At 36.7% G+C, this 26,181-nt stretch overlaps 1 protein-coding gene across 3 annotated transcripts in view; it reads right to left on the reverse strand.

Annotated features, from left to right (window-relative positions):
- The window catches only part of ESR1 (estrogen receptor 1), a 263,410-nt gene that overhangs the window by 150,314 nt on the left and 86,915 nt on the right, over positions 1-26,181 (reverse strand). For all 3 annotated transcript variants that reach the window (XM_060114315.1, XM_060114314.1, XM_060114313.1), the window contains one exon: positions 11,952-12,287. In XM_060114315.1, coding sequence (XP_059970298.1) covers positions 11,952-12,287 — 336 coding nt within the window. The remainder of the gene's footprint in view (positions 1-11,951; positions 12,288-26,181) is intronic.

Consider the following 26,181-nt stretch of genomic DNA (forward strand, 5'->3'; position numbering starts at 1 on the left):
CAATAGTATTACATCTGTTTAGCACATAAATAGATACAAAAAAAACTGACATTCTCCATGTCAAACTCCCCCCTGCCCCAGAAGTAGCACAGCCACAGGCCAACAACTCCCCAAGAGGAGGCTTGAGAACCCTGGGCCCCGCCCCACCCCAGACTCACGGAAACAGAGTCCCGAGGAGGGTGGGGCAAAGAAGCCCAGATGGGGCATTTTTCTCAAACACTCTCGAGATGAGAAAAGTATTTGAAAGGCTTAACAGCATCTGGGCCAACACGCTTCCATGGGGCTTCAAAGTTTCACGTGAAAGAAAAATCAGGAAGTAGGTGCTTTCCTTGGATTTCAACCAGAGCTTCCAGAGGAGCAGTGAAAAGCCAGGCAGGGCTGACTTGGAAATGGAGTGCTCCAAAGAAAGCTCCCAGGGGGCTGCCACCATTCATGCGGGGGTAATTCTAACCCAGTCCTAAGGCTCTTATTATAGAAAAGTTGCAAAGTCTAAACCACAAATCTTACCCTTAAACATAGTATCTGTCGCCTCTCTGGGATGTCACCCATGCTTCCAAGTCACTTCCAAGTTATCTTTCATCACTGTGCCATGCTGAAACAGGCTGGAAAACTATGACAGCTTTAAAGTAAGGTCCACTGATCTGATTACAAGTTGGGAATCAGAGTACTGGGTAAGATTGCCAAGTCCCTGGAATCCACTGGAACCTCCCAGAATAAAATATGTTCCTTGAAGATGCCCCCAATTCCCAGACTGAGGTATTGTGCCCTCTCCTTGGAGCCTTGGCCATACCCATTTTAAGGTTTAAATTACACTCGCTAAGTGAAACAATCTTGCTGCTGGCCAAGTGAAGCCTGTTAAAGTCCTCAGAGCCCAAGTTCTGTACATGCCTCTGGATATTGCTCTGGCCCTCACAAAAGAAAGGTTGGAAATGAGTCTCATGAAGGCAGCTGCTAGAAGGATGTCATAACAGCAGGTAGATTCTGAAGGGAGGTGAAAAAGAGTAACACCACAACTTTAAAGATCCCTTCGACTTTATGGAAAAATTGAGTTCTAACAGGGCTCAGAGATTTCTTAAAAATTGTTAGTTTCCAAAGGCTTCTTTCATTCATTCATTTATTCATTCATTCAACAAGCATTTCCTGAGCTCGATCCATTGCTAACTTGTATGATGAGGATGAATATTAGAGTCCAGGAAGGTAATTACTGCATTCCTGGTGAACAGAGCGTCAGAAGCAGCCTTGAGCCCTGGAATGGCTAAGACAACCATGAAGTCTCAGAGATAACACAGGAAGCTCCAGAGAAACCTGAGCTTGGGGTTGGTGGGGGGCATGCTCAGAAAAAGTGAACCTCTCCCCTCTCCCTGGGGCCAAACAGCAAGAAAGGAATCCACAGTAAAATGATGGGGAGTCGGGGGCTCAGAAGGAAGAGGGGACTCATCTAGTATTGAGTACAGAGTGACCTAGGCAGGAAAGGAGAAGGAGGAAGGCCATCTAGTTTGCCACTGAAAGAATGAAGAAGTGGTTAAGGTAGTATGTTTCCCATGAGCTTGACTGTGAACATATGTCCCCTTTATTCTTCTTCCTGGGCCAGCAACTTCAGCACACTCATAACCCACCCAGATGTGCCTAGGGCTCAGTGAGACTGTCAAGCTTCTACTCTTCAGCCTTTAAAGGGCAGTGAAGAGCCCAGGGCTAGATATTTGTCCAAATATCCATTAAACAGAACTAGAACACAAACTTGAAGTATTAAATTGCCCTTGAGGTATATAAAATTATAGTGAATTTTGGAAAAGGCATAATTTTTAATAAATCAAATTAATGGTTTCCTGATGCCATTCAAGCTTCTGGGGGAAAAAATCAAATGTACTTGATTAACACTGAAAAATAAGAATCAGCCAATCAATGATGCAATTAAGTGTGATGCAGAAATTAAAAATATAACAACTTTGCAGTCATACGTTTTTTCCTTTTTGACCTTCAGATAATGATGTTACATTTGTTGATGAGTGTCATTGTGTATAGGATAATAATGAATTAAGATTTAACAATCTCTTTTAAAACTAACTCTCCATCCATGGATAGCTTATGTAAAGTGCTTCTTAAAGATTAACAAATTTTAGTACAAACAATAAAGAGAAAAATCCTTCTCTATAGCTAGATATCAAAAAGCAGATATGTAACACCTGTTATAAAAAAGCATCACTTGTCAGAGTGGTGTAGGTAGGTTTTATCATTCTCCTTGCTGCTATTGTTTTTAAATTGCAGAGGGAGAAAAATTAATGTCGTGATGTGATCTTAAGCCAGGTCAGCTATAAGTACTTTACAGATGGGAACTTGATTATCATACTTGTATGATGTATTTTATCATAATGCTTTTCACTTCTTGAGTCTGAGTAGAGAGATATTACAAGTCAAAAAATATGCCCTAGATAATTAAGAGAAAGGAAAATTCAACTTACAATCACCAACATTTGAAAATTCTGATAATACTCTGTTAGTGAAAACGTACTTCTCGAACTACTAGAATAGTCCAATGAACTGATTATTTTTATTAAAATTCATCATGCAAAATGAAGTCAACTGGGGGTTATAGTCCAAGATGGTGACATAGGAGACCTCTGAACTCAAAACTCCCACAGGCATACCAAATCTCCCCTACAAACAGAGTGATTTCCCCTAAAAGAAATCCAGAGACTAGCCGAATGATTCCTTCACTTCGGGCAAATGAGAAAATACCCTCATTGAAATGGGTAGGAAAGGCTGAGACACACTCTCACTGAAACTCCACCCCCAAACCCTGGCACAATGCCATAAAATCAGAAGGGAACTCACAACTCCCAGCTGCTACCTGGGAAGGGAAGGGTCTGGTCTCAACATCTAGTACCCCAGGAGTAGGCCCCCAAAGCACATTGCTCTGGAAGCCAACAGGGCTTACATCAACCACACCCATAATACCAGAGCAAGCAAATTGTTCTTAATGGACTCACTATCTTCCCAGGGTCCAGCACAAAAGAAGCAAACAGATACATGCATTTCCCAGTGTTTCCCTGAAAAAGGTCCATTTGCATACTTTAAAAGCTGCTACCTGAGAGTCAGGTTTCTAATTTAGCACAATCTAGGGACTGACTGATTCTCCCCAGAGACTGGGAAAGCAGGAGACACCATCTCTACATTCTCCCTGTAGGCTGCTCCAAATTGCCAATATCTCCCTGGAAGGAGCTTGTACACACGTTTGGTATCCTAGTTTTTGCAGCTGCCACCAAAGGAATACATCCCTTGATCACCTGGCTCTAGTGGCCAGCAAAGCTTGCACTTGCCAGCCCCACAGGTTTTTAACAAACAAACAAATGTTCTTAAGGGGCTATCCTGCCAAGCTTCAGCACAGAGGAAGCAAACAGAAAATCCCATCACCCAGTCTTCCCCTAAAAGGGATCTATTTGTATACTTTAAAAGCTGCTACCTTAGGGTCCAGCTACCAATCAGCCTGTATCTACATGCTCACTGAGATCCTCCGCTTTAGGATACTGACAGGTCTTGGCATACCCTCAACTATTGGGAGCCTCTAAGAACAAATTATTCACCTTGGAAAATCACAAAGGTCTGAGAGACAACCAAGAGCTCAGGCTGGGCTGAACAGTAAGGTTCATCTCCAACATGAAACCACTCTGTCAAGACTGAAAGAGGTGGCTGTTTTATCTAAAGCACAGAAACCAATACAGAGAGTCAAGGAAAGTGAAAAAACAGAGGAATATGTTCCAAACAAAAGTACAAGATAAAACCTGAGAAATAGACTTTAATGAAATGTAGATAAGTGATTTACCTAATAAAGGGTTGAAAGTAATGGTCACAAAGACGCTCACCAAGGTCAGAAGAACAAGGCATGAACAAAGTGAGAAATTCACTAAAGACATAGGAAATATAAGAAAGTATCAAACAGAAATCACAGTACTGAAGAATACAATAACTGCACTGAAAAGTTCGATAGAAGGGTTCAACATCAGCTAGATCAAGCAGAAGAAAGGACCAGCAATTCAAAAACAGGGTAGTGGAATTCATCCAATCAGAGGAGTCAAAAGGAAAAAGCATGAAAAAGAGCAAAGACAGCTTAAGGAACTTATATAAGGACAACATCAAGAAAACCAACAGTCACATCACAGTGGTCCCAGAAAAGGTCAGTACAAGAGAAACTGAAAACAGTAGAAAGCTAAAGAAATAATAGCTGAAAACTTCCCTAACCTGGAGAAAGAAACAAACATCCAGATCCGGGATCCTCAGAGAGTTTCAAATAAGATGAACTCAAAGAGACCTACACCAAGACACATTAAAATTAAAGTGTCAAAATTTAAAAACAAGGAGATAATCTTAAAAGCACCAAGAGAAAAACAACTTGTTACATACAAGGCTATCAATAGATAAGACTATCAGCAGTATTTCAGCAGAAACTTTCCAGGGCAAAAGGGAGTCACATCATATATTCAAAGTGATGAAGAGAAAAAAAAAAAAAAACAACAACCAAGAATACTCTACCCAGCAAAGTTGTCCTTCAGAATTGAAGGAGAGATCAGCACTTTACCAGATAAGCAAAAGTTGAGGGAGTTCATCACCACTAGACTAGACTTAAAAGAAATGTTAAAGGTACTTCTTCAAGCTTAAATGAAAGGACGCTAATTGTAACAAAAAAACATATGAACATATAAATCTATAAAATAGGTAAACAACAAGGACCTACTGTATAGCACAGGGAACTATATTCAATATCTTATAATAACAATAATGGAAAAGAATCTGAAAAAGAATTTACACACATGCACACACAACTGAATCTCTTTACACCAGAAGCACTGTAAATCAACTATCCTTCAATAAAAAAGGAAAGTAAAAAATCTCACTAATTAGGTAAATATAGAGTTAAATTCAGAATACTCTAATGTTGTAATGATGGTGGGTAATTAACTTATAGATCCAGCATGAAAAGTAGTAAAAATGTAAATTGTGACACCAAACATAAAACATGGAAGGAGAGTAAAATTATAGAGCTTTAGAAGTTATCAACTTAAAATAGACTTATAAATATAAGTTGTTGTATGTAAGCTTCATGGTAGCTACAAAGCAAAAACCTATAATAGATACACAAAAGATAATGAGAAAGGAATCTAGACATACCACTAAAGAAAGTCATCAAACCACAAAGGAAAAGAGCAAGAGAAGAAAAAAGAAACAGGGAAATTACAAACAGCCAGAAAAAAATCAACAAAATGGCAGTAAGTAAACACCTATCAATAATTACTTTAAATGTAAATGGACTAAATTCTCCAATGAAAAGACATAGAGTGAATAAATGGATCAGAAAACAAGATCCAACTCTATGCTACTTACAAGATACTCACTTTGGGTTTAAGGACACACACAGATAGAAAGTGAAAGAATGGAAAAAAGATACTCCATGCAAATGGAAACCAAAAGAAAGTGAGATAGCTATACTTATCTCAGACAAAATAGAATTCAAACAAAAGACTTTAATAAGAGACAAAAAAGTCATTATTTAATGATAAAGGGGTCAATCCAGTAGAGGATATAATATTTTCAAATAATTATACACCCCAAATAGGAGCACCTAAACACATGAAACAAATATTAACAGACCTGAAGAGAGAAATAGACAGCAATACAACAATAGTAGGGAAATTCAATACCCCACTTTTAACAATGCATAGATCACCCACACAGAAAATCAATAAGGGAAACATTGGATTTAAACTATATATTAGACCAGATGGACTTAACAGACTTTTCATCCAATAGCAGCAGAAAACACATTTTTCTCAAGCACACATGGAACATTCTCCAGGATAGATCATATGTTAGAACACAAAATAAGACAATACATTTAAGAAGATTGAAATCATATAAAGTATCTTTTCCAACCACAATGGTATGAAACTAGAAATCAAGTAGAAGAAGAAAACTTTAAAATTCACAAATATTTGGAAATTAAACAACATGCTACTGAAAAACAAATGGGTCAAAGAAAAATAAAAAAAATACCTTGACACAGATGAAAACTGAAATAAAACACACCAAAACTTACAAAATGCAGCAAAGCAGTCTAACAAGGAAGTTTAAAGCTGCATTAAGAAAAAAGGAAAGCACTCATTACATTGAGAAAAAAAGGAGCTCAAATTAACAACCAATTTTACATCTAAGGAAATATAAAAGCAGAACAAAGTAAGCCAAAAACTAGTAGAAGGAAGTAAATAACAAAGATTAGAGTGGAAATATGAAATCAAGATTAAAAAGACAACAGAATAGATCTTTGAAACTAAGAGCTGTGCTTTTGAAAAGATAAACAAAATAGACAAACCTTTAGCTAGATTTACCAAGAGAAAAAAAAAAAGATCGTGAATAAGTAAAATCAGAAATGAAAGAGGTGACATTATAACTGATACCACACAAATGCAAAGGATCATAAGAAACTACTATGAATCACTATACGCCAACAAATTGGACACAAGAAGAAATTGATAAATTCCTGGAACTACACAAGCTACCAAGGCTGAATCATGAAAACAGAAAATCCAAACAGACCATTACTAGTAAGGAAATCTAATCAGTAATCAAAAACATCCCAACAAAGACAAATCTAGGACCATATTGCTTCACTGGTGGATTCTACCAAACACTTAAAGAAGAATTTCAAACTGTTCCAAAAAATAGAAGAGGAAACACTTCCAAAATCATTTTATAAATCCATCATTATCCTGATACCAAAACCAGACAAGGACACTACAAGAAAAGAAAATTACAGGTCAGTATCCCTGGTGAACATAGATGCAAAAATTCTCAACAAAATATTAGCAAACCAAATTCAACAATACATTAAACGAATCACACACCATGATCAAGTGAGATTTATTCTAAGGATTAAAAGATGGTTCAACATCCACAAATCAATCAACACACAACATTAACAAAATGAAGGATAAAAACCATATGATCATCTCAATAGATGTAGAAAAAGCATTTGCAAAATTCAACATCCATTCATGATAAAAACTCTCAACAAAGTGGGTGTAGAGGAAACATACCTCAACATAATAAAGGGCATACGTAAAAAGCCCACAGCTAACATCATACTAAACAGTGAGAAATTGAAAGTTTTTCCTCTAAGATCAAGAACAAGACAAGAGTACCCTGTCTCACCACTCCTAATCAACATAGTACTGGGAGTCCTAACCACAGTAATTAGGCAAGAAAAAGAAAAAAAAAGGCATCCAAATTGAAAAGGAAGAAGTAAAATTGTCTCTATTTGCAAATGACATGACATCAAACATAGAAAATCCTAAAGACTCCACCAAAAAACTATTAGCATAAATTCAGTAAAGTTGGCAGATACAAAAGCAATATGCAAAAAGCAGTTGCATTTCTATATACGAACAACAAACTATCAAAAAGACAAATGAATGAAATGATCCTATTTACAACTGCATTAAAAAAAAAATACCTAGGAATAAATTTAGCCAAGGAGGTGAAAGATCTGACCACTGAAAACTATAAGACCTTGATGAAAGAAACTGAAGAAGGTACAAAGAAATAGAAAAATATTCTATGCTCATGGACTGCAAAAAATAATACTGTTAAACTGTCCATACTACCAAAAACAATCTGCAGGTTCAATGAAATTCCTATCAAAGTCTCAATAGCATTTTTTACAAAAACATTTTAAAAATCCTAAAATTTTATGGAACCACAAAAGATCCCAAATAGCCAAAGCAATCATGAGAAAGAAAAACAAAGCTGTAGGCATCAGTGTCACATTTCCTGATTTCAAACTATATTACAAAGCTATAGTAATCAAAACAGCTTGGTACTGGCATTTAAAAAAAAGTAGATCAAGGGAACAGAATAGAGAGCCCAGAAATTAACCCATGCATATACAGTCAACTAATATTTGACAAGAGAACCAAGCATACTCAATAGCAACAGGATAGTGTCTTCCAAATATGTTAGGAAAACTGGATATTCACATGCAAGAGAATGAAACTGGACCCCTATCTACACCACTCACATACATACACACACAAAATCAATTCAAAATGGATTAAGGACATGAATGTAAGACCTGAAACTATAAAACTCTTAGCAGAAAACATAGGGGAAAAGCTCCTTGACATCAATCTTGGCAATAGTTTTTTTTGGATTTGACACCAAAAGCAAAGGCAACAAAAGCAAAAATAAACAAGTGAGACTTCATTAAGAAGTTTTTGCATAGCAAAGGAAACCATCAACATAAAAAAAGGCAGCTTACCAAATGGGAGAAAATATTTGCAAATCATGTATCTGATAAAGGGTTAATATGAAGAGCACATATAGCAAAAAAAAAAAAAAAGAAAAAAAGCCTATGATTAAAAAATGGGCAGAGGAACTGAATATACATTTTTCCAAAGAAGATATACAAATGCCAATGGGTACATAAAAATATCCTCAACCAATCATCAGGGAAATACAAATCAAAACCACAATGAGATATCACCTCACACCTGTTAAGTTGGCTATCATCAAAAAGACAATGGATAATAACTGTTGGTGAGGGTGTGGAGAAAAGGGAATCCTGTATACTGTTGGTGAGATTGTAATCTTGTGCAACCACTGTGGAAAACAATAAAGAGTTCCCCCCCAATATAATGTAGAACTACCATAAGATCCAGCAATCCCATTTCTAGGTGTATATCCAAAGGAATTGAAAACAGGATATCAAAGAGATATCTGTAGTCCCATGTTCATTTCAGCATTATTTGAATAGCCAAGATATCCAAGATATGGAAATGAACTAAGTGGCCATCAACAGATGAATGGATAAGGAAGATCTGATAAATCTATATCTACATAGATATATAATGGAATATTATTCAGCTACAAGAAAGAAGGAAATCCTGCCATCTGAGGCAACATGGATGGACCTTGACGGTATTATGCTATGTGAAATAAGCCAGTCAGAAAAAGATTAATATTGCATGGTATCACTTATACATGGAATCCAAAAAAAAAAAAAAAAAAGTCAAATTCGTAGAAAAGTGTTTGCCAGGGTTTAGAGGATGGGACAAATAGGGAGAGGTTGGTTAGAGTATAAACTTTCAGCTATAACATGAAAAAGATCTGATGAGCTAATATAAAACATGGTGATTATAATTCAAAACACTGTATTGTATACTGGATTTGCTAAGAAAGTAGAACTTAAATGCTCTCATCAGAAAAAAAAAAAGTAAATGTGTGAGGTGATGGATGTTTAATCAACTAGGTGTAGGGAAACCTTTTATAATGTCTAAGTATATCAAATTACCATAATGTACACTTTAAATATAATTTTATTTGTCAATTATACTCCATTAATGCTGAACTTTTTAAAAATGAAGTCAATTCACAATCTCTGTTATACTGATAGCCATCTGAGGATATCCAAATGTTCTATGCAGGTTTTTGTATCATACAGCTAATTCCAGGTACTTCTACAACTGCTTTCTTACTGCCCTTCTTACTAATGATGTTTTCTATTCCCTCTATATTAAATTATTATTATTATTATTATTCTCTAACTGTGGCCATATAAATGTAATATTATCTATATTAGATTTTCGGTGTGAACTATGTTTTTAATGACAGAGAGTATTTGGATACAAAAAAGCTTTTCAAAATGTGACTTTGTCAAATTTTCTGAGAAGCTTGACAATCATCTTCAAAGATGATTCCAGAAGACATTTTTTCTTCCCTCATTTTTCATCTTTTTAAAATCAATGACTCTTTTTATTCTGCTTGGTCAGACTACTAGGCTTTTGATTTACAACAGGTATATTCCAATAGCATATACATAATTTCATTTTTGCCTTAATAATTCTTTTTTTTTTAAATATCAAGTAACAAGATAGAGTTTGGTCCAAGGATTTTGGAATCATTCAGGTCTTTTAAACTAATATAACCAAGTTATAGAGTGGTTTTGCTACACATCACATTATCATAAATTTGTTTAGTTCTGGGTTTAACAATGGGATGGCTAAGCATGGACATAATATTTTCCTTCCCTTGATTTCCAGCTCCATTTTATTCCTAAATTCAGAAGGTTATGGCCATGAAATCTTCATCCACTGGTAATGTATTTGAACTTAGTTCTCATTGTTTCAAATGCCCTTCAAATTTTTATAATTGTAAAAATGTCATGATGGAAGTCTACTGATAAGTATGAAAAATATATACTTGAGGGCCTCCCTGGTGGCGCAGTGGTTAAGAGTCCGCCTGCCGATGCAGGGGATGCGGGTTCGTGCCCTGGTCTGGGAGGATCCCATATGCCGCGGAGCGGCTGGGCCCGTGGGCCATGGCCGCTGGGCCTGCGCGTCCGGAGCCTGTGCTCCGCAACGGGAGAGGCCACAACAGTGAGAGGCCCGCATACCGCAAAAAGAAAAAAAAAATATATATATATATATATATATATATACTTGACTTCAACAGTGTTCTAGAATTAGTATTACCAAAACTTCATTCAGGAAAATATATGCTTATAGGACAATAAAACTTAACAGTAACTAGAGTTGGCTCTCAGGGATATGACCCTTAGTTGTTCGTTTCTTTTTTCCTCTTCTCCCAAACTATTTTTTAAACAAAGGCAATAATAAATAGAAAGATAAAACCTATAACTACATTACGTGTAAATTCCAATATTTGCTTATCATGGATCTGCTTCACATGGGAATGCTAAGGTAGGTAAGTGCTCATTAAAATTCCTAATTCCAAAGATGGCTGGGAATTTTTATTTGCCAGTTGGACTGAGCCTGAAATCTAAATATGCCTGTTAATCCCCATGTTTCCATGTAACCCAACCTCTGCTACCTAAACAGATACCCTCTACCAAGTTTGGATCACAACATTGCTGGCTCCTTATTCAAAGGACATGTTCATTTGTTAAGAAATGCAAACACATGAACCAATATCTAAGGCCAGATATATGTTTTGCTTGGCCTATAATAGATCTCTAAAATGCAAGTACAAAATTCCACATTTATTTAGTTTAATAAAAAAAAAGTCCCCTGCTTCATAGGTAATAATTAATTTAACCTATTAAAAGAAAGCACACAAGACAATCGCTGTCTAAATCCATTACTCATTTGATCTATAAGCCCAGAAAAAAAGATTTAACTTCCTCTTGCCTTGGTTAATCTACATTAGCTCCTGAATGGATATGATGGGGCATGGAGGAGGTCATTTTCTAGTCTTGTTTCCATAATAACTAGAGTTCTTCTCCCTGAACAACAAGAGCAACAGTCAAGTTTTACAGGAACACCAGTTCTGAGAGTATCAACTGGAGGACCAAGTATCACTTCAGCCACTGTCATCTTTCTACAAGCTCCTCTCGGGGATGAGAACTTAATTTATTTTTCTATTGTATTACCTTTGTCCTAAAATATTAAGACTAGGCAGTTGAATGAATAAGTGGCATTCAGTAAAAAAAAAAATTATCTCTTTAGTCTATAAATACCTTAAAATAAAAATTTTTAAGGTAAAATTGATGATTCATAATTTAGGTGTTTTGGAGAAAAATCCTCAATATTAAAAATTTATAGGGCATAGATCACTTAGTGTTAAAAATTTCTGCCACTGTGAACATATAATATTAAATGCATTTATTACCTAGAGTCCATCCCCAATTTTTTGGTGAATATCGATGGGTTAAAAATAATGTCAGATTAAAGAGTTTAATCATCTAGATTTTGATTTCAAAACATTATATCCTAACTTCCAGGAGAATTACAGTGTATGGATACTGAAAAATTTTAACCAATTCTGATGTAACCCTGAAACCAATTAGATAACAAACTATTTTTTCCCACTGTTTCTCCCATGACACCGCAACCAGTTCATGAATAGTTACTGGCTCTGAAAAAAACAGTCGAGCTTAGTGTTCTTACCTGGCACCCTCTTTGCCCAGTTGATCATGTGGACCAGCTCCCTGTCTGCAAGGCTGGTCAGCAAGCCCATCATGGAAGCCTCACTGAAGGGTCTGGTAGGATCATACTCGGAATAGATAATGGGGGGCTCAGCCTCCAACAAGGCACTGATCATCTGATCGGCTGTCAGGGACAAGACGGGGCTGTTCTTCTTAGTGTGTTTAATCAAGAGTGGGCTTGGCCAAAGGTTGGCAGATCTCCTGTCTCCAGAGGGCTCCGCTTCGTTCCTGCTCTCCCCATCATCTCTCTGGCGCTTGTGCTTCAACATTCTCCCTCCTCTGCGGTCTTTCCGTATCCCTGAGAACACAGGGGGAAAAAAACAGTTTATTCTTTTTCTCATATAAACTTTCACACTAAAACCATCTTCAATGCTAACAGCCCTTTATTTCATTTGAGGAAAGAGTTTGGGGCACAGTTGTGCTGGTAAGTGTTTAACAACCAGCTGTCCATGGGAAAAAAAAAAGGCTTTGATTTGTAGCATTCACCAATTTCCATGGTGTAACTATTCCCATTTCCATGGCAAATTTCAAGCTAGTTGTCTGAGATTAAGCAGCATACAAAACTCCTGAAAAGTTAACAGTAAGCTTTTGTGAGCCAGTACAAGCTGGTCTAACAAGCCACTGGGGTGCATGTGTGTGTGTGTGTGTGTAACAGCTGCTGTAAAAAGGACATGATAATAATTATTCTTGAAATATGGCTCATATCAAAGATTGCTTCTGCTATGAATATTCTTTCAACAGTAATTTAAAAAGGCATCTTTAAAAAAGCATTTAATAAACATCCTTATCATCCAACTACACCTCTTAATGGAAGATACTAAAGAGGAATGATTTATCCAAAACGTATCTGACAGCCTCTGGATCCTACAGGTGTTCAGTCAGTCTTTCATTGCTACTAAACTGTACCTCACCACCTGAGGAATTGACCCACAACCCTCAACTTGCTTACTTGGTTCTAAGATTGACACAAATGTATTTCTATTTTCCTGATACAAAAGTTTTTAAATAGTTGAAAATAGTTTCCCCCCCAAAGATTTACCAGCTGTGGTTTCCACTAACTAAATTATAGGGGAGGGGGGGACTCCACTCTCTTTTGCAGAGACTCTGACTCTGAGGTTTGGCTCAGCATCTTAACCTGGAAAAGGCCAGGCTGTGGTGCTGAAATGTTTCAGCAGAAACAAATATTTTAAAGGACAAAAATGATACTAGCTTCCATATTTTCAAAAACTGTAATCTTTCCAAAATATGGCAGATAGCAGCAGTTCTTAGATTTATATAAGAGAAATAATCATTTTGGTAAAAAGTTAATACAATTATTTTTAATATTAAAGACATGAGAAGTCAACATTCTTTATAACATATCACCTGTTCTCTTACTCGAAATGAATAACTAATGTCAGAACTTTGTTCTATTTTGTTTTAATTTGTCAAGGCATTTGAACAAATGTGCGGTGGTGAATTTTTTATGTATAGCTTTTATTCTTGTAGGTCTAGATTAGATATGTTAGATAATACTAAAAATATAATGAAGCCACAACCCTTCCTATTTCTTCAGTATTAAAATAAGCATTTCCCAGAACTCTTAGAATAAGTAACAATTGTAAAGATTATTATCACTAACATGCACTGAGCACTCACCATGTGCTTAAGCACTTTAATATATACTTTACATGTGAGCATTTCACAACTAATTTAGTCCTCACAATATTCTTGTAAGGTAAATACTATAAAACTGCTGCTTTAGAAAGGTTAATGAACTTGTCTGAGACCATTCTCTATTAAGTATGATGCAAGATCCGAGCTCTGAAATGAAGTTGTTTGTTTCTTCCAGTTAACAGAGTTTTAAAACTGTATCCAACAAAGTCGACAAATTTAAGGACACCTAGAAGTAAAATAGTAAAGAAGTAAAATGAGAAGAATCGTTGTATCTGACCCGTCGTTGTCCATAGTCAGACATTTCAACTCTTTCATTGCTCGATGTGCTAATGAGAGTATAATATCTGAACTGAGGAAGGTGATACTCAGCCTACTCTCAGCTCATCAGAGCACACCTGGAGTATCACACTCAGTGCTGGATGCTGCAGAGACAAGCAAAACAAATCTATTCAGAGGAACTAGGATGGTGAGGAGATGTGAAATCAGGTCACATGGAGAACCACTGAGGAACTGAAAGGGGCCAGCCTAGAGAAAAAAAGACTTTGAGGAAACATGAGTGTCACCTTCTCATGGGCTACACTATATAAAATGGCATTATGGTCTGAAGGTTTGTGTCCCCCCCCAAATTCATATGTTGAAATCTAATCCCCAATGTGATGGTATTCAGAGGTGGGGCCTTTGGGAGGTCATTAGGTCATGAGGGTAGAGCCTTCATGAATGGGATTAGTGCCCTTATAAGTAGAGGCCAGGGTGCCAGCTTGCTCTCTCCACCCTGTTAGGATATGAGAAGACAGCTGCCTACAAGCCAGGAAGCAAGCACTCATCAGACACCAGATGTGCTGTCAAGCTTGGACTTTCCAACCTCCCGAACTGTGAGAAATAAATGTTTGCTGTTTAATCTATGAAGTCTATGGTATTTCTGTTATAGCACCCCAAACTGACTAAGAGAGATGGGTTCAACTTGCTCTTTATGAGCCCAAAGGGTAAAATAGAAAAAAATATGTGGAAACTATGAGTAGTTAGAGCTCACTGCAAGGAATCAGTTTGTAGGAGTCAAAGCTGACAACAAAGATAGAATCTGCTGCCGCAGGAAAGGACGTGTTAGATCACTGGAGGTTTCCAAGAATAGGCTAGATGAAGACTTTACAGGGGTGTTACCAAAGGCATTCAATTACCCAGTATTTGCACTACGTGACCTTCAATATACTTTCCATCCTGAGATTGTAGGACTCTATGTTCTTCCATTTAGAATGTAAGACCAGTGGCCTTGGAATGAAAAACAGGAAAAGAAGATCAAAAGCAAAGAATTCCTACAGGTTCACATTTCTTAGGAAATTCTGAGGTCAGAATTTTGACAGGATGATTCTGACTGTTATTTACCTACTTTGGGTGGGAACTAGGGTGAAAAAAAATGCATTGTTCTTCAATATTAAACAGAGTATAACGCAAATACTCTTTGTCCCCCTATTCTATAACTTTATAAAGAGATAGAGAATGTGGACAGATCTTATTGGAAAGCTGCAGCATTCCAATAAAATCTTTTAATATTAGATCTACATGGAAAGATAAAAGCAAGTGACTTGAATAAAGAAGAAATGGTTTAAAGGTGATATTGTTTACACTAAGATGAAAGCAAGTTACCTGAGTAATCAAGTTATGACTATACACATGCATTTTACTTTTTAAAAATGAAGATGATGCTTTATGTTATAACTGTAATTTATCTTCATTTAAAAAGATTTCTAAAATAAAGACAAGTAGATAGAAGGTTAATGAAGCAAAACAAAACATAGTATTACCACCCACTTTAGAAGTTCCCAGCAATCATACAATCTGATCAGACAATCTGATCTCCAGAAGAAGAATTTTAAACTCAATTCAGGTTCTAGGAGTGACAGTTATAAAAAATTGTTTACCAAAGTATTTGTTCTTTTCGTAAAAATTTGTTCAATACTTACAATGTATATTCACAGATGATGCAGTGGGAAACAAAGATCATGTTACCCTCCATCAAGATTTCAGCTTGGAGGGAGAAAGCCATGAATCAAAAGTTTTCTGTTATTTGTGGAATGAATGCATGAACTGCCCAAAACACTATGGAAGGGAGGAGGAGGTGCTAATCGGAGGAGACAAAGAAGGCTTCTCTAGGAGACAAAGTTACATTTGAGCCAATGCATGAGATTTCCCTTCTTGGAGAAATTTCAAAGCTGACTACTCAAATGGTTTAGGTACAGCACTACTTAGAGCAGTGAGCTGAATCACCACACCACTTTGAGTCTCAAATATTTGATTCATGTTGTTGAACACAAGACAAAAATGTCCACAGGCTTGGAATGCAGAATAGTAAAACACAACCAGAGAGATGGAGGAAAGAGATAAATATTTATAAAATCATCAAATCATCAAATAGGGTAAGGTAGATTCAATTAGCATTAACAAATATTTTCTTAAATTTACCCCTCAATGTTCCATATTTTTCATATGTCAAAGCCTCTATAAAATATACAAACAGAACAAAAATAGCAAGTTGTACATATTGTGTGGCAGACTGCATGTGATAGGATCCCAAGGCACAGCTCAATGAGGAAAGCAACCATTTCTACTTGTAAGCAGTAATTGTCATATAAGTAGTGACATATCAGTGTCACTACCAGTGATAATATTGCATATTTCATAGTAGTTCAAAAAAAATCAAACTGGAATTGAGTGGAACAGGTGAAAAATGGCCCAACTTCTACTATCTTAACCTAGGTTAAATGAGAATTGCAGATCACAACCAATAAATACAGCCTGTGTCACTATGGAATATACAGCCAGTTCCTAATTATATGGAGTGGCACGCATAATTGAAATCCAAAGATAAATTTAAAAACTCATTCTATGCTCCCTACCAAGAATTTTTCCAGACAACATAGATTGATAAGTATTTTTGCTTAAGCTCAATTTCCTTTGTCTAAATTATTTTAACTATTTTGCTATCTTAACAAAAGTTCACAAAGCAGGAGGGAAGAAAAACAATTAGCTTAGATCATGCAAATATTAAACAGGCAGCCTCTTGACAGTCAAGACGTTTATTTGTAACAAGTAGGACTTTGACTTGTAACGCCATATAAACAAGATGTATTGCCATTCAGTACCCCAAAATGTAATTTCCCAGAATGGTTGAGCACGATATTTAGCAGCGCAATTCAGATGTCATGTAATGGATATGCTAGTGTACAAACGTTATTAGCTCTCAAGTTGTGTCATTGATTAGACAAGAGTTGTATCACAGCAAATTTCTCTACATTCCTTTTAAAATTTCATAAGCTTACAATAATTCAGTGATTACCCTCAGGCTCGAGAAACAAACTCTCTCTCATCAAGCAAGCCCACCACACATGTGAAATGCCACCACTTTGAATTTTATGCCCTTGGGTTAAGCCTTCCCTAATACCCTGTCGCACTGTTGTAAGGATTTAGAAGCGGCGTATAGAACCTCTGCTTAGTAATACTCAATGTGAATTTGAGTGATTCTAATCCACTAGGAAGTGTTAATTTCAGGGCATTTATTAAACCAATAAGCACAGACCAATGTGAGAATGAGAATGAAAGGGAGAGAGATGATGCCCAGGGCACTCTCTAAGATCCCTCAGGAATCTCTCTAAGGCTGCCTGGGCTTGGGGAGGTCCATCAGTAGGGGCTGAGCCCTGGCAGGGAGAAAGGGGCTGGGGACATGTCCACTGCTTAAACAATTATGTCCTGGACCTAAAATAAAAAGATCTGTCCTAATGCATCAAACTAGGAGTTTTGAAAGACTGCTTCTAATACTTGAGTTTATTTAATCATCCTTTTTTTAAATTTTTTAAACTCTTTGGCTTGGTCATTATATCTTAGGAAAAATGAATATGCTATCTGAATATTCATTAAGTAATAGAATTCATTGGCTTATTTGCTTCTAATGCATTCTGCTTTTTAAATTTTCTTTTTCTGAAATGATCTTTTTTCTTCTTAGTACCCTTTGCCTCTACAAAAAGCTACTATAACTTCAGTAAAGTTATTTCTCCAATTTCCCAAGACTACTTTAATGTATTATTAAATATTTCAAACATTTGCATAATCACCTTTCTTTTGTTTCTCAATAATTCCACATTATTCATGAGGTGTTAAAAACCCAGGCAGAGAAATACATTAAAAGCTTTTTAATTCAACATGTTGAAGAAAACAGGAGTGCTGATTAGTTAAGAATTAAATAAAGATAAGAACTAATGAAACTTGCACCAGAGAAACTTCCCTGCATCAATTCTAATGCTTTCCCTTCAAATACTAGAAATGAATCTTGTAAGGTAGGCACTGGTATAGTCCTCATTTAACAGAAAAAAAGAAGTTTAGAATAACTATCATGACCAAGGTCACACCAAGAGCAGCACAGAGATTTCAACCCAGGTGAATTATGTAATTATAGATTATTATTAATATTATCATAGCCTCTAAGTGGATCATTGATGATGGTACATCAATGATCCACTTTGAGGTGATGAATTATCCAGTTCATTTAAAGCTACTTAATGCTCTTCCTCTCCCTCCTTTCACATCCAACAAATCACCCCAATCTGTATTTACTCACATATATCTTCCTTTACTCCCTTTCACTCTGTCTTTACTGTCACCATCGTGGTTCACACACTTCTCCCTTTTTGCCTAGATTGATGCAGCAGCTTCTAATTTGTCTCCCTGCCTACCTTCAATCTTCCTTCCAATCAAATCAACTGGCAATTGAAAAATCTCCATGACACACCTATTTTATCCTGTTATGTATTGTCCATCTAAAGCTCTCAAAGACCTCCTTAGCTACAGCAGTTGTTTAACTGTGCTCTGAAGACTCTTGGCAATTCTAAGCAATAGGGATACAATTAGGGCTTCTGGTTGCCCCATTCCCCCCATTTGTCTAAAGCAGCTGCTTATACATATATATATATATATATATATATATATATATATATATATATATATATATATATATATATGTATTTTGTACTGGGATTAGGGAAATAACTTTTTTTTAAAAGAGTTTACTGGTTGTATTTTAAATTTAAAAAGCCACTAACCTACTGAATAAAATCCAACACTACACTGACTCACGAATTTCCACAAATAATCTCAAAGTACTTTTCAAATCTATCTTTACAAATCCCCTCCACAAACCTTTACTTTTTTATGAAACAGGGTTGGCCTTGCCACTTTTTATAATACTTTCCAACATCACCACCTTGTACAATTTCCACTCCTCTTATATTGGCCACCAAATCCCAAGTAAAATCTCATTTCCTCCATAGTCAATCTTGGACCCCACTCCAGTCTAGTGGCTCTACCTCCTTCATTCTTGTAGCTTTTATTTCATCTTATTCTTTTCTTGTGTCATTCATTGGATAACCATCATGTACTAATTTCTGTGTTTAATTACACCTGAGTTCACCCTCCCTGGCTATGGCCTCGAATTTCTCTCCAGGCAGGAAGTTGGAGCAACAGTAGGGCTCACCTCATCTATTTTCCCTTTCTCAAGAAACACTGCCCCACGCTGCCTGATATCCAAGGTTTAAAAACAGTTGTTCCATATATTATATCCATTTTTTAAAGATACTTCTGTTGGGAGGCAATAAGGTTAGAACTGGAAAGCAAAATAGATCTGCTATTATAGTTGGAAACATCATTATCTCCCTGCCAATAACTGATTACTTAAGTAAGCAGAAAATCAATATGAATGGAATTGACCTCAAAAATACTATCAATCAACTTGATCTAACTGATATTTATAGACGACTCCATCAAATAACAGATGAATACACATTATTCTCGAGTTCCAATGGAACATTCACTGAGACAGACCCCATTCTGGGCCATAAAAAGACCCTTAATTGTTATAACTTTATCAACCAGAGTACAGTGTTTGTGTATAGCCCCTTTGGCCTTTAAAGGTTATAAGAATCGTGAAACCACTCTTAGGTATGTTGGAATTAAATAATTAAGTAAATGAATGGCACATAATGGGAGCCAGGTTTCACACTGTTGCAGAAAGAAGTGACTTGTAAGTAAGAGAAGACTAGAATGATCCATGCTGTAATGGTAAGAATTGGAGACATCAGTGTGTATTCATGTTTAGCTTAAGACAGATACAGATGTTAAGCTGTATAAAAATATATAAATAAAAATATTTATAAATAGGTGTATATACATGGGCTAGTACAAACACATATATCTCCTTGCACTGTCACCTTAGAGGTCCTAGAAGTAACAATATCCCAGGAACAGAAAGTACATCTACTGCTCAGATCTTGGTTTCCAATAAGAGAACTATGACTCCACAGAAAAATGGCTGATTCTAGGACTGGGGAAGGAAATATACAAGATGAGTCTGAACCATCTTGTAGTGACAGAACTAAAAGGAAGAATGTGCTCAAAAAAAAATCATTCAATGATGTGTATGTCAAAAGAATACAGGAGCCAACTCATAAAGCTCCCAGTGCCAAAGCTGGAACAACATGAGCAGCAAAATAAATAAGAACTGGATTATACCCCAAAACATAAATATCCATGAGTCCATACTGATATAAATAAGTGACTGAATAAATAAATTAACTGAGAATAGACAACTCCAACTAATTTATGTAAGTACTCCAGCCTTAAGGCATAACCCCCCCATTCCTTAAGTATGAGCTGCACATAAGCACTTCCTTCCAAAGCTAACTGTGTGAAAAAGGAGAAGAAAAGAATAACCTTACAATACAGAAACCTAACAAATCCTGCCTCAAGTAAGGTTGTCAAGGTCAACATCAACAGTGATAAGTCATATTGATTAATTATATGTATCCTTGATATGATGTGATGACAATGACACTTTACATTTCTGGACTCCCTCCCAAAACTCATTAACCCAGTCTAACCATGAGAAAAACATCAGACAAATCCAAATTGAGAGACATTCCACCAAGTATCTGACCAGTAATCCTCAAAACTGGCAAGGTCATCAAAAACAAAGAAACTGTCACAATCAAGGGGAGCCTAAGACAACATGAATACTTAATATAATATATCCTGATGGGATCCCGGAACAGATGAAAAGTATTGGGTAATAACTTAGGAAATCTGAACAATAACTGACTTCAGTTAATGGCAAAATATCAATATTGGTTCATTCATGGTGATGAAAGTACCATATAGTAGTATGAGATGTTACCCAAAGAGGAAACTGGGTGTGGGGCATCTGAGAACTCTCTGTACTATCCCGCCAATAGTTCTGTAAATGTAAAACTGATCTAAAATGAAAAATTTAGTTCTTAAAAGTCAAGGGCAAAACACTGAGCAAGAAGTGCTTTTATATAACATGAAAATTAATTTTATACTGCGTCTTGATTGTTTGGAATAACTAGTCACTGCCATTCAGGCCGCTATGTTGAAGGAGAACAGCTGAATCATCCTACCCAAGAGCTTGCATCAAAGTATAATTCTACATTCATGATTGCATTGTGTATGGAGAAGACCATGGAGTTAATCAAGAGGAAAATTTAAGGCTGTCAGAAACACCGACTTATAAATTGAAACTACAAAGATTATATCTTTGCTGCTTAAAAAGTTTTCAGGATGTAGAATAAGCTTTGTAACTGGGCACATAAATTTAACCCTGTTGTAGCTTTTTATCTTTTCCTAAAATATAGAGAGAGCAGGAGATGGAGAGAGAGAGAGAGAGAGAGAGAGAGAGTTAGTTATGGTCAGTGTTTAACACAAGTTAAAATTATAAGCATCTCCTATTAAAGACAGACAACAATCACAACAAAATATCAAAGACTACTCAATTACAAACCACATGAAGGCAGAGATTACATCTGTCTTGTTTACCATTAGACGTAATTACCTACTAGACTTCAATAGATATGGCGGTGGAATACAAAAATGAGTCGGTAGGACCTAGAATCATATTGAATATATTAATAACACAAGTTTCATATATTAAAACATCTTGGAATTCCAGTTGTTGGAATTTTATTATAGCAGTGTTTGAAATCGGTCTTTCTGGTAAGACAACTCACTTTATGTGATCAATTTAAGTAGCAAAAGTCCTAAATAAATTGTTAAATAAAAGAAGCAAGTTAGGATCAGTCTTTCCACATTCAGTCTCCTGATCCAGCTCTGTAACCTCAGTGCCCTGTGGTCTAATTTTATGACTTGATTCCTCTGTCCCCTCCCCATATTGTTAAGTTTTGTTTCCATTATCTTACATAACTTTGGAATAAATCTGTTAGTATTGGGGAGGAGGTCGTGTACATGACCCAGACAAGATTGGTTAATTCAGTTTTCCTTGAAAGTAGTTAATTATTAACTTTTCCACCAGGCTACTGTCACCACCACCAGTTAACCTCAATTGTCCCAAGTGCTGTATACCAACTAACTTGGTCCTTCTCCTCCAGCCCAGTGGCCTATCTATCAACCTCTCAATAGACTGCAGTATTCATGAAGAACCATAATATCCCATGGTGTCATCTGCCAGCACCCAAATTCAAATAAACTGGCAAGTTCTCTTAACATTAAGCTCCTTTGGGGTGATTAACCATGGTGAGCTAATGGTCCTTGATGAGTAAACTTGTGTACAGATGAGCAGTGTTTCCTCCTGTGGATGCAAAGAGCACATTTCCCCCCTTTCCTCCTAAACTAGGACTCCAGTGGTACCTGCTCTAATTATACCATTGGCATAAGAGTAACCAGAGCCCCCCATGGTGGCCAATCATGCTACCCCAGCCCAGTCTTCATGCTTCTTCCCAGGCCCTAGAGCTAGGTTCCTATCTGCTGTGACAATAAGAACTCAGCAATGATGGAAGGGAGCAGCTGAAGTTCTATGACAGGAGAAAGCTTAATTAATACGCTGTCAGCTCTGCCTGGTCATGCCTGTTCCATCGTAGAGTGTGTGCCCAGAAGTTTACAACAACCCACGTTTCTGCCCTGTTGAGCTGGCGTCGTCTGCCAGAAAAGCACTTGACAAACACCAACTGCAGAAGTACACAGTGATTCTTCTCTGCAATTAGCATGTATTTATGTTTACAATCTGGAAAACAAAACCCATATATGTTATTATTTTTAAAAGGAATTCTGCAAGCAAGTGCGGAGAGAGTATTCATCTCTCTCTTCACCAAATCGTATTGGAAAACCGTAATTTGCTTTGATAATATTTGATAATTTATCCAGTTTACTTTGATGAAATTTTATTTCAAAATGGATTGTATTGTTCCTGTTCTGATTTGTTGCTGTACTGCTTTACAAATGTCCCTTTTGGAAGCTGAAGCAACCAAAGAGGTAGCCTTCATATAGGAATGCACTGTTTTGGAATTTTCCCAAAAGTCTAGACAGGGAGTGCCAAGAAAGGGAAATCAATCACAGGTTACCACACCTTTAATCGCATGTCAAATCACGCTGCCTTATCCCAGCAACAAAACCAAGTGTCCAGGTCCAAATCAAGTGTGGAGTAAGTCACGATCCCATGTGGTCTCAATGACATCCATTTTGACTTAAAAGCATAATGTTCATTCATAAAACTACTGCGCATTTTCATAAAAATCCGGCTAATAAACCCTTGTTTCTAGAGGCAGCTGTGGCGGGCTGTTCTATAAGAATCTGATTTATTAATAACAAAATTTATGGGGTGAGGAGAAAAGCAATACATATTTTTCATGCCTGGCTTCATTTCCCTGTAATATCTGAGTGATGAGTCTCCCGCTGGCAGGCATTCTGTAGCCAAGAGGAATAAATAAGACACCAAGGTTTACCCTGTGAAGTTCTCACTTTTCTCCCATTTCTTAGCAGTTCTGCTACTCAGACCTGCAGTTTTCCCTTCTCCAACTTATAAAAGAAACAGTTTGTCTCCCCACCTCCCCATGGGTCTCTTCTCTGTCTCATGCTGATCCGTGCAGCACTGGATACAAATGAAGTCCCTGTTGTCTTTAATTTGGTCATGGATGAGCCTTCCCAGCCTCGCTTGAGTCACCAACACCCAATTACATTCTCTTGGACAAGAAGTGCCTGCCAGTGGGACAGTCATCTTACAACAATCCTACAACTGGATCAACAGACTAGTTCACCCTTGCTGGTGATTTAACAAATCCTCAAGTGGGTGAATGTCATATTTCTTGAGGCTTAAAAGGGTCTATTCCTTTCTACAAACTCTCATTGTGAACTCTGTCACCTTAAATCTATTAGAAGTCTTTCATACACCCTACAGCTCAGACCTGGGCAAATTAGGGGCTCGATAAATATATGTTAAATGATGAATTTATTACTTGACCTGGTAGCTAACAAATCACTGGGCTCCTTTCCTAAAATGTTGACTTGAACAAGTACTAATAATAGAGGAGGAGGAAACAGAATTATCAATAGCCTTAAGGATCACAAAATTCTACAACCCATATTAATAGAGAGCTCAGCAAAAGGAAATATCTCATTCTTACCACTGATACAGCAGGAGCAATTCTTTGTCACCATACTTATGCCAAAGGAGCCCCTATTGCCCCAAGCCAGAAAGTTTCTCTCTCTGAAACATGCCAAGAGTTGAAAGTTTCTTAATGATAAGGACTGTGCCTAGATCTTTGTATTTCCTGCTAGATTTAACTCTATACCTTGTAAATAAATTAGCTTTCCTAGGTAATGATCAATGAATGTTTCATGCACTGACTAGAACCAGTGCCTTTCAAAGAAGACAACATTCCACTGAGGGTAGATGTATCACCTTGGGGCCAGGCTCTCCTCTATAAAATCTCCATTTTCCTCTTCTTTGACTATATTTCAGTGTTAGTGACTCCTCATTCAATCCAAGCAAAGTAACAGATTTATTATACTGTGATTTATTCCTGAATATCAAATATCTTGCCCCATCTGATTTGAACTCCATTATTCACTCTCACAAGTTCTTACCCACTTTTCAGAAAACTTAATGCATCTCGATGCAGGAAGCGTGTCCACATCTGTTTGCCTTAACAAATACCGACTGGATCCTTTACTTACAATTGCCAGAGCTGAAATTCTCTTGAAAATATCTTAAGCATGTTTATTAAATGTCAAATACTAAATATATGCTGCTCCAGAATACTTGTTCTTCAGTGAGAAGATACCTAGCAACCTGACATAACTACTGGTTTCCTATAAAACTAGATTTACACTGCTAAGGATGCAGGAAGAGAGAGAGAAAAAAAGAAAGAAGTCCTCAGTCAGAATGCAAAAGCTGATGTCAGTAGTTAGGGTAGCAGAAGATATTCCAAAATAAGCTGGCCGGAACACTCTTAAACTCAAATAAGATGCAAACTCAAAAAACATCTGTAAAAACAGCTCAAGGCTTGGATAACACATCAATCATAATAACAGTCCAGTCATAAGTCGAACTTACAGAATCTTTGAATTCTTTGAAGTCCTAATACTTTGTGAAGATAATTAGGTGGTTTCCTGGCCTCATACGTATTGCACCTGTGCCCATGTCTAAAAGCCAGTCATTTTGCCCATGTTGAGTGCAAATCAGAAGTTATGATAAAGGATAAAGAGTTGAGCATCAAAATGAAGATTGTAGCTCAAATGAAAAAAAAAATACTCCTATTGCTGCCATTTCAGAGAAAAGTTCTTAGACTTTACTCATAGCTCATGAAATTATAGATATGTAATTAGGATATGTTCCAAAGGGAGATATAGGTGGAAAATTAATTGCAGATTCCAGCTTTCTTAGTAAGGAAAGGGCTTCCCCAGAAGCATACTGTCCCTTGTGGAGAGAACACAGGGGGACTTCTGCCCTTTCTCACGAGGGCTGGTGCCACAGCCCCATATATAATCAGCTTCATCAAATTCTTTGATTCTTGACAACTGGTAAGTGTATATCTCTTTTAAGCTTACTATATTTTTGGAAATGGTTATGGCATATAAAGTATATTTTTATTGTGACTCTGGGATGTCCAGTAAACAATCTGAAATTATCCTGTTTAAACTGGCAGGGCTTTGATTCAATTAAGAAAGAAGCTATTAGAATTGAACACATGGATTTTAGGTTTATTCATAGGAATACCTCAGTGTCTAGGGCCTCCAGCCTTCCAGAAAAAGCCTGTGTAGTCATTAAGTTAGTGATGACTGTCTGAATGGTCTGACTAGGGAAAAGGTAGAAGAAATTGTTTCAAGTCAGATGATAGACTTGTTTTGTAACTGAATAAGAAATATTTTAAAAACTAGAAAGAATATTTAGTTGAGATTTGATCAGATGGGCTATTCCATCTAATACATTCTTTAGAGCTGATACCAAGGTTTTAGCTGGTAGAGGAAGTGAAAGCAAGTTTAGCTACCCATGGAGTACATTTATGCAATAATGATAATAAAATGGTTTTATCTAGGCTGAAGTTCACCTATCCTGAATTCAAAGCAGAAGTGCCCATTTCTTGGAAGGACGAGAATTATCATTATGGAGGCGATTATACTATGTTCTGTGGAGGGTGCTTTACATATCACTTCATTGAAACATCTGAGATATTAACCCCAATTTTATA

This window comes from Mesoplodon densirostris, chromosome 12 (genome assembly GCF_025265405.1).
Source record: "Mesoplodon densirostris isolate mMesDen1 chromosome 12, mMesDen1 primary haplotype, whole genome shotgun sequence".
Taxonomy (NCBI): domain Eukaryota; kingdom Metazoa; phylum Chordata; class Mammalia; order Artiodactyla; family Ziphiidae; genus Mesoplodon; species Mesoplodon densirostris.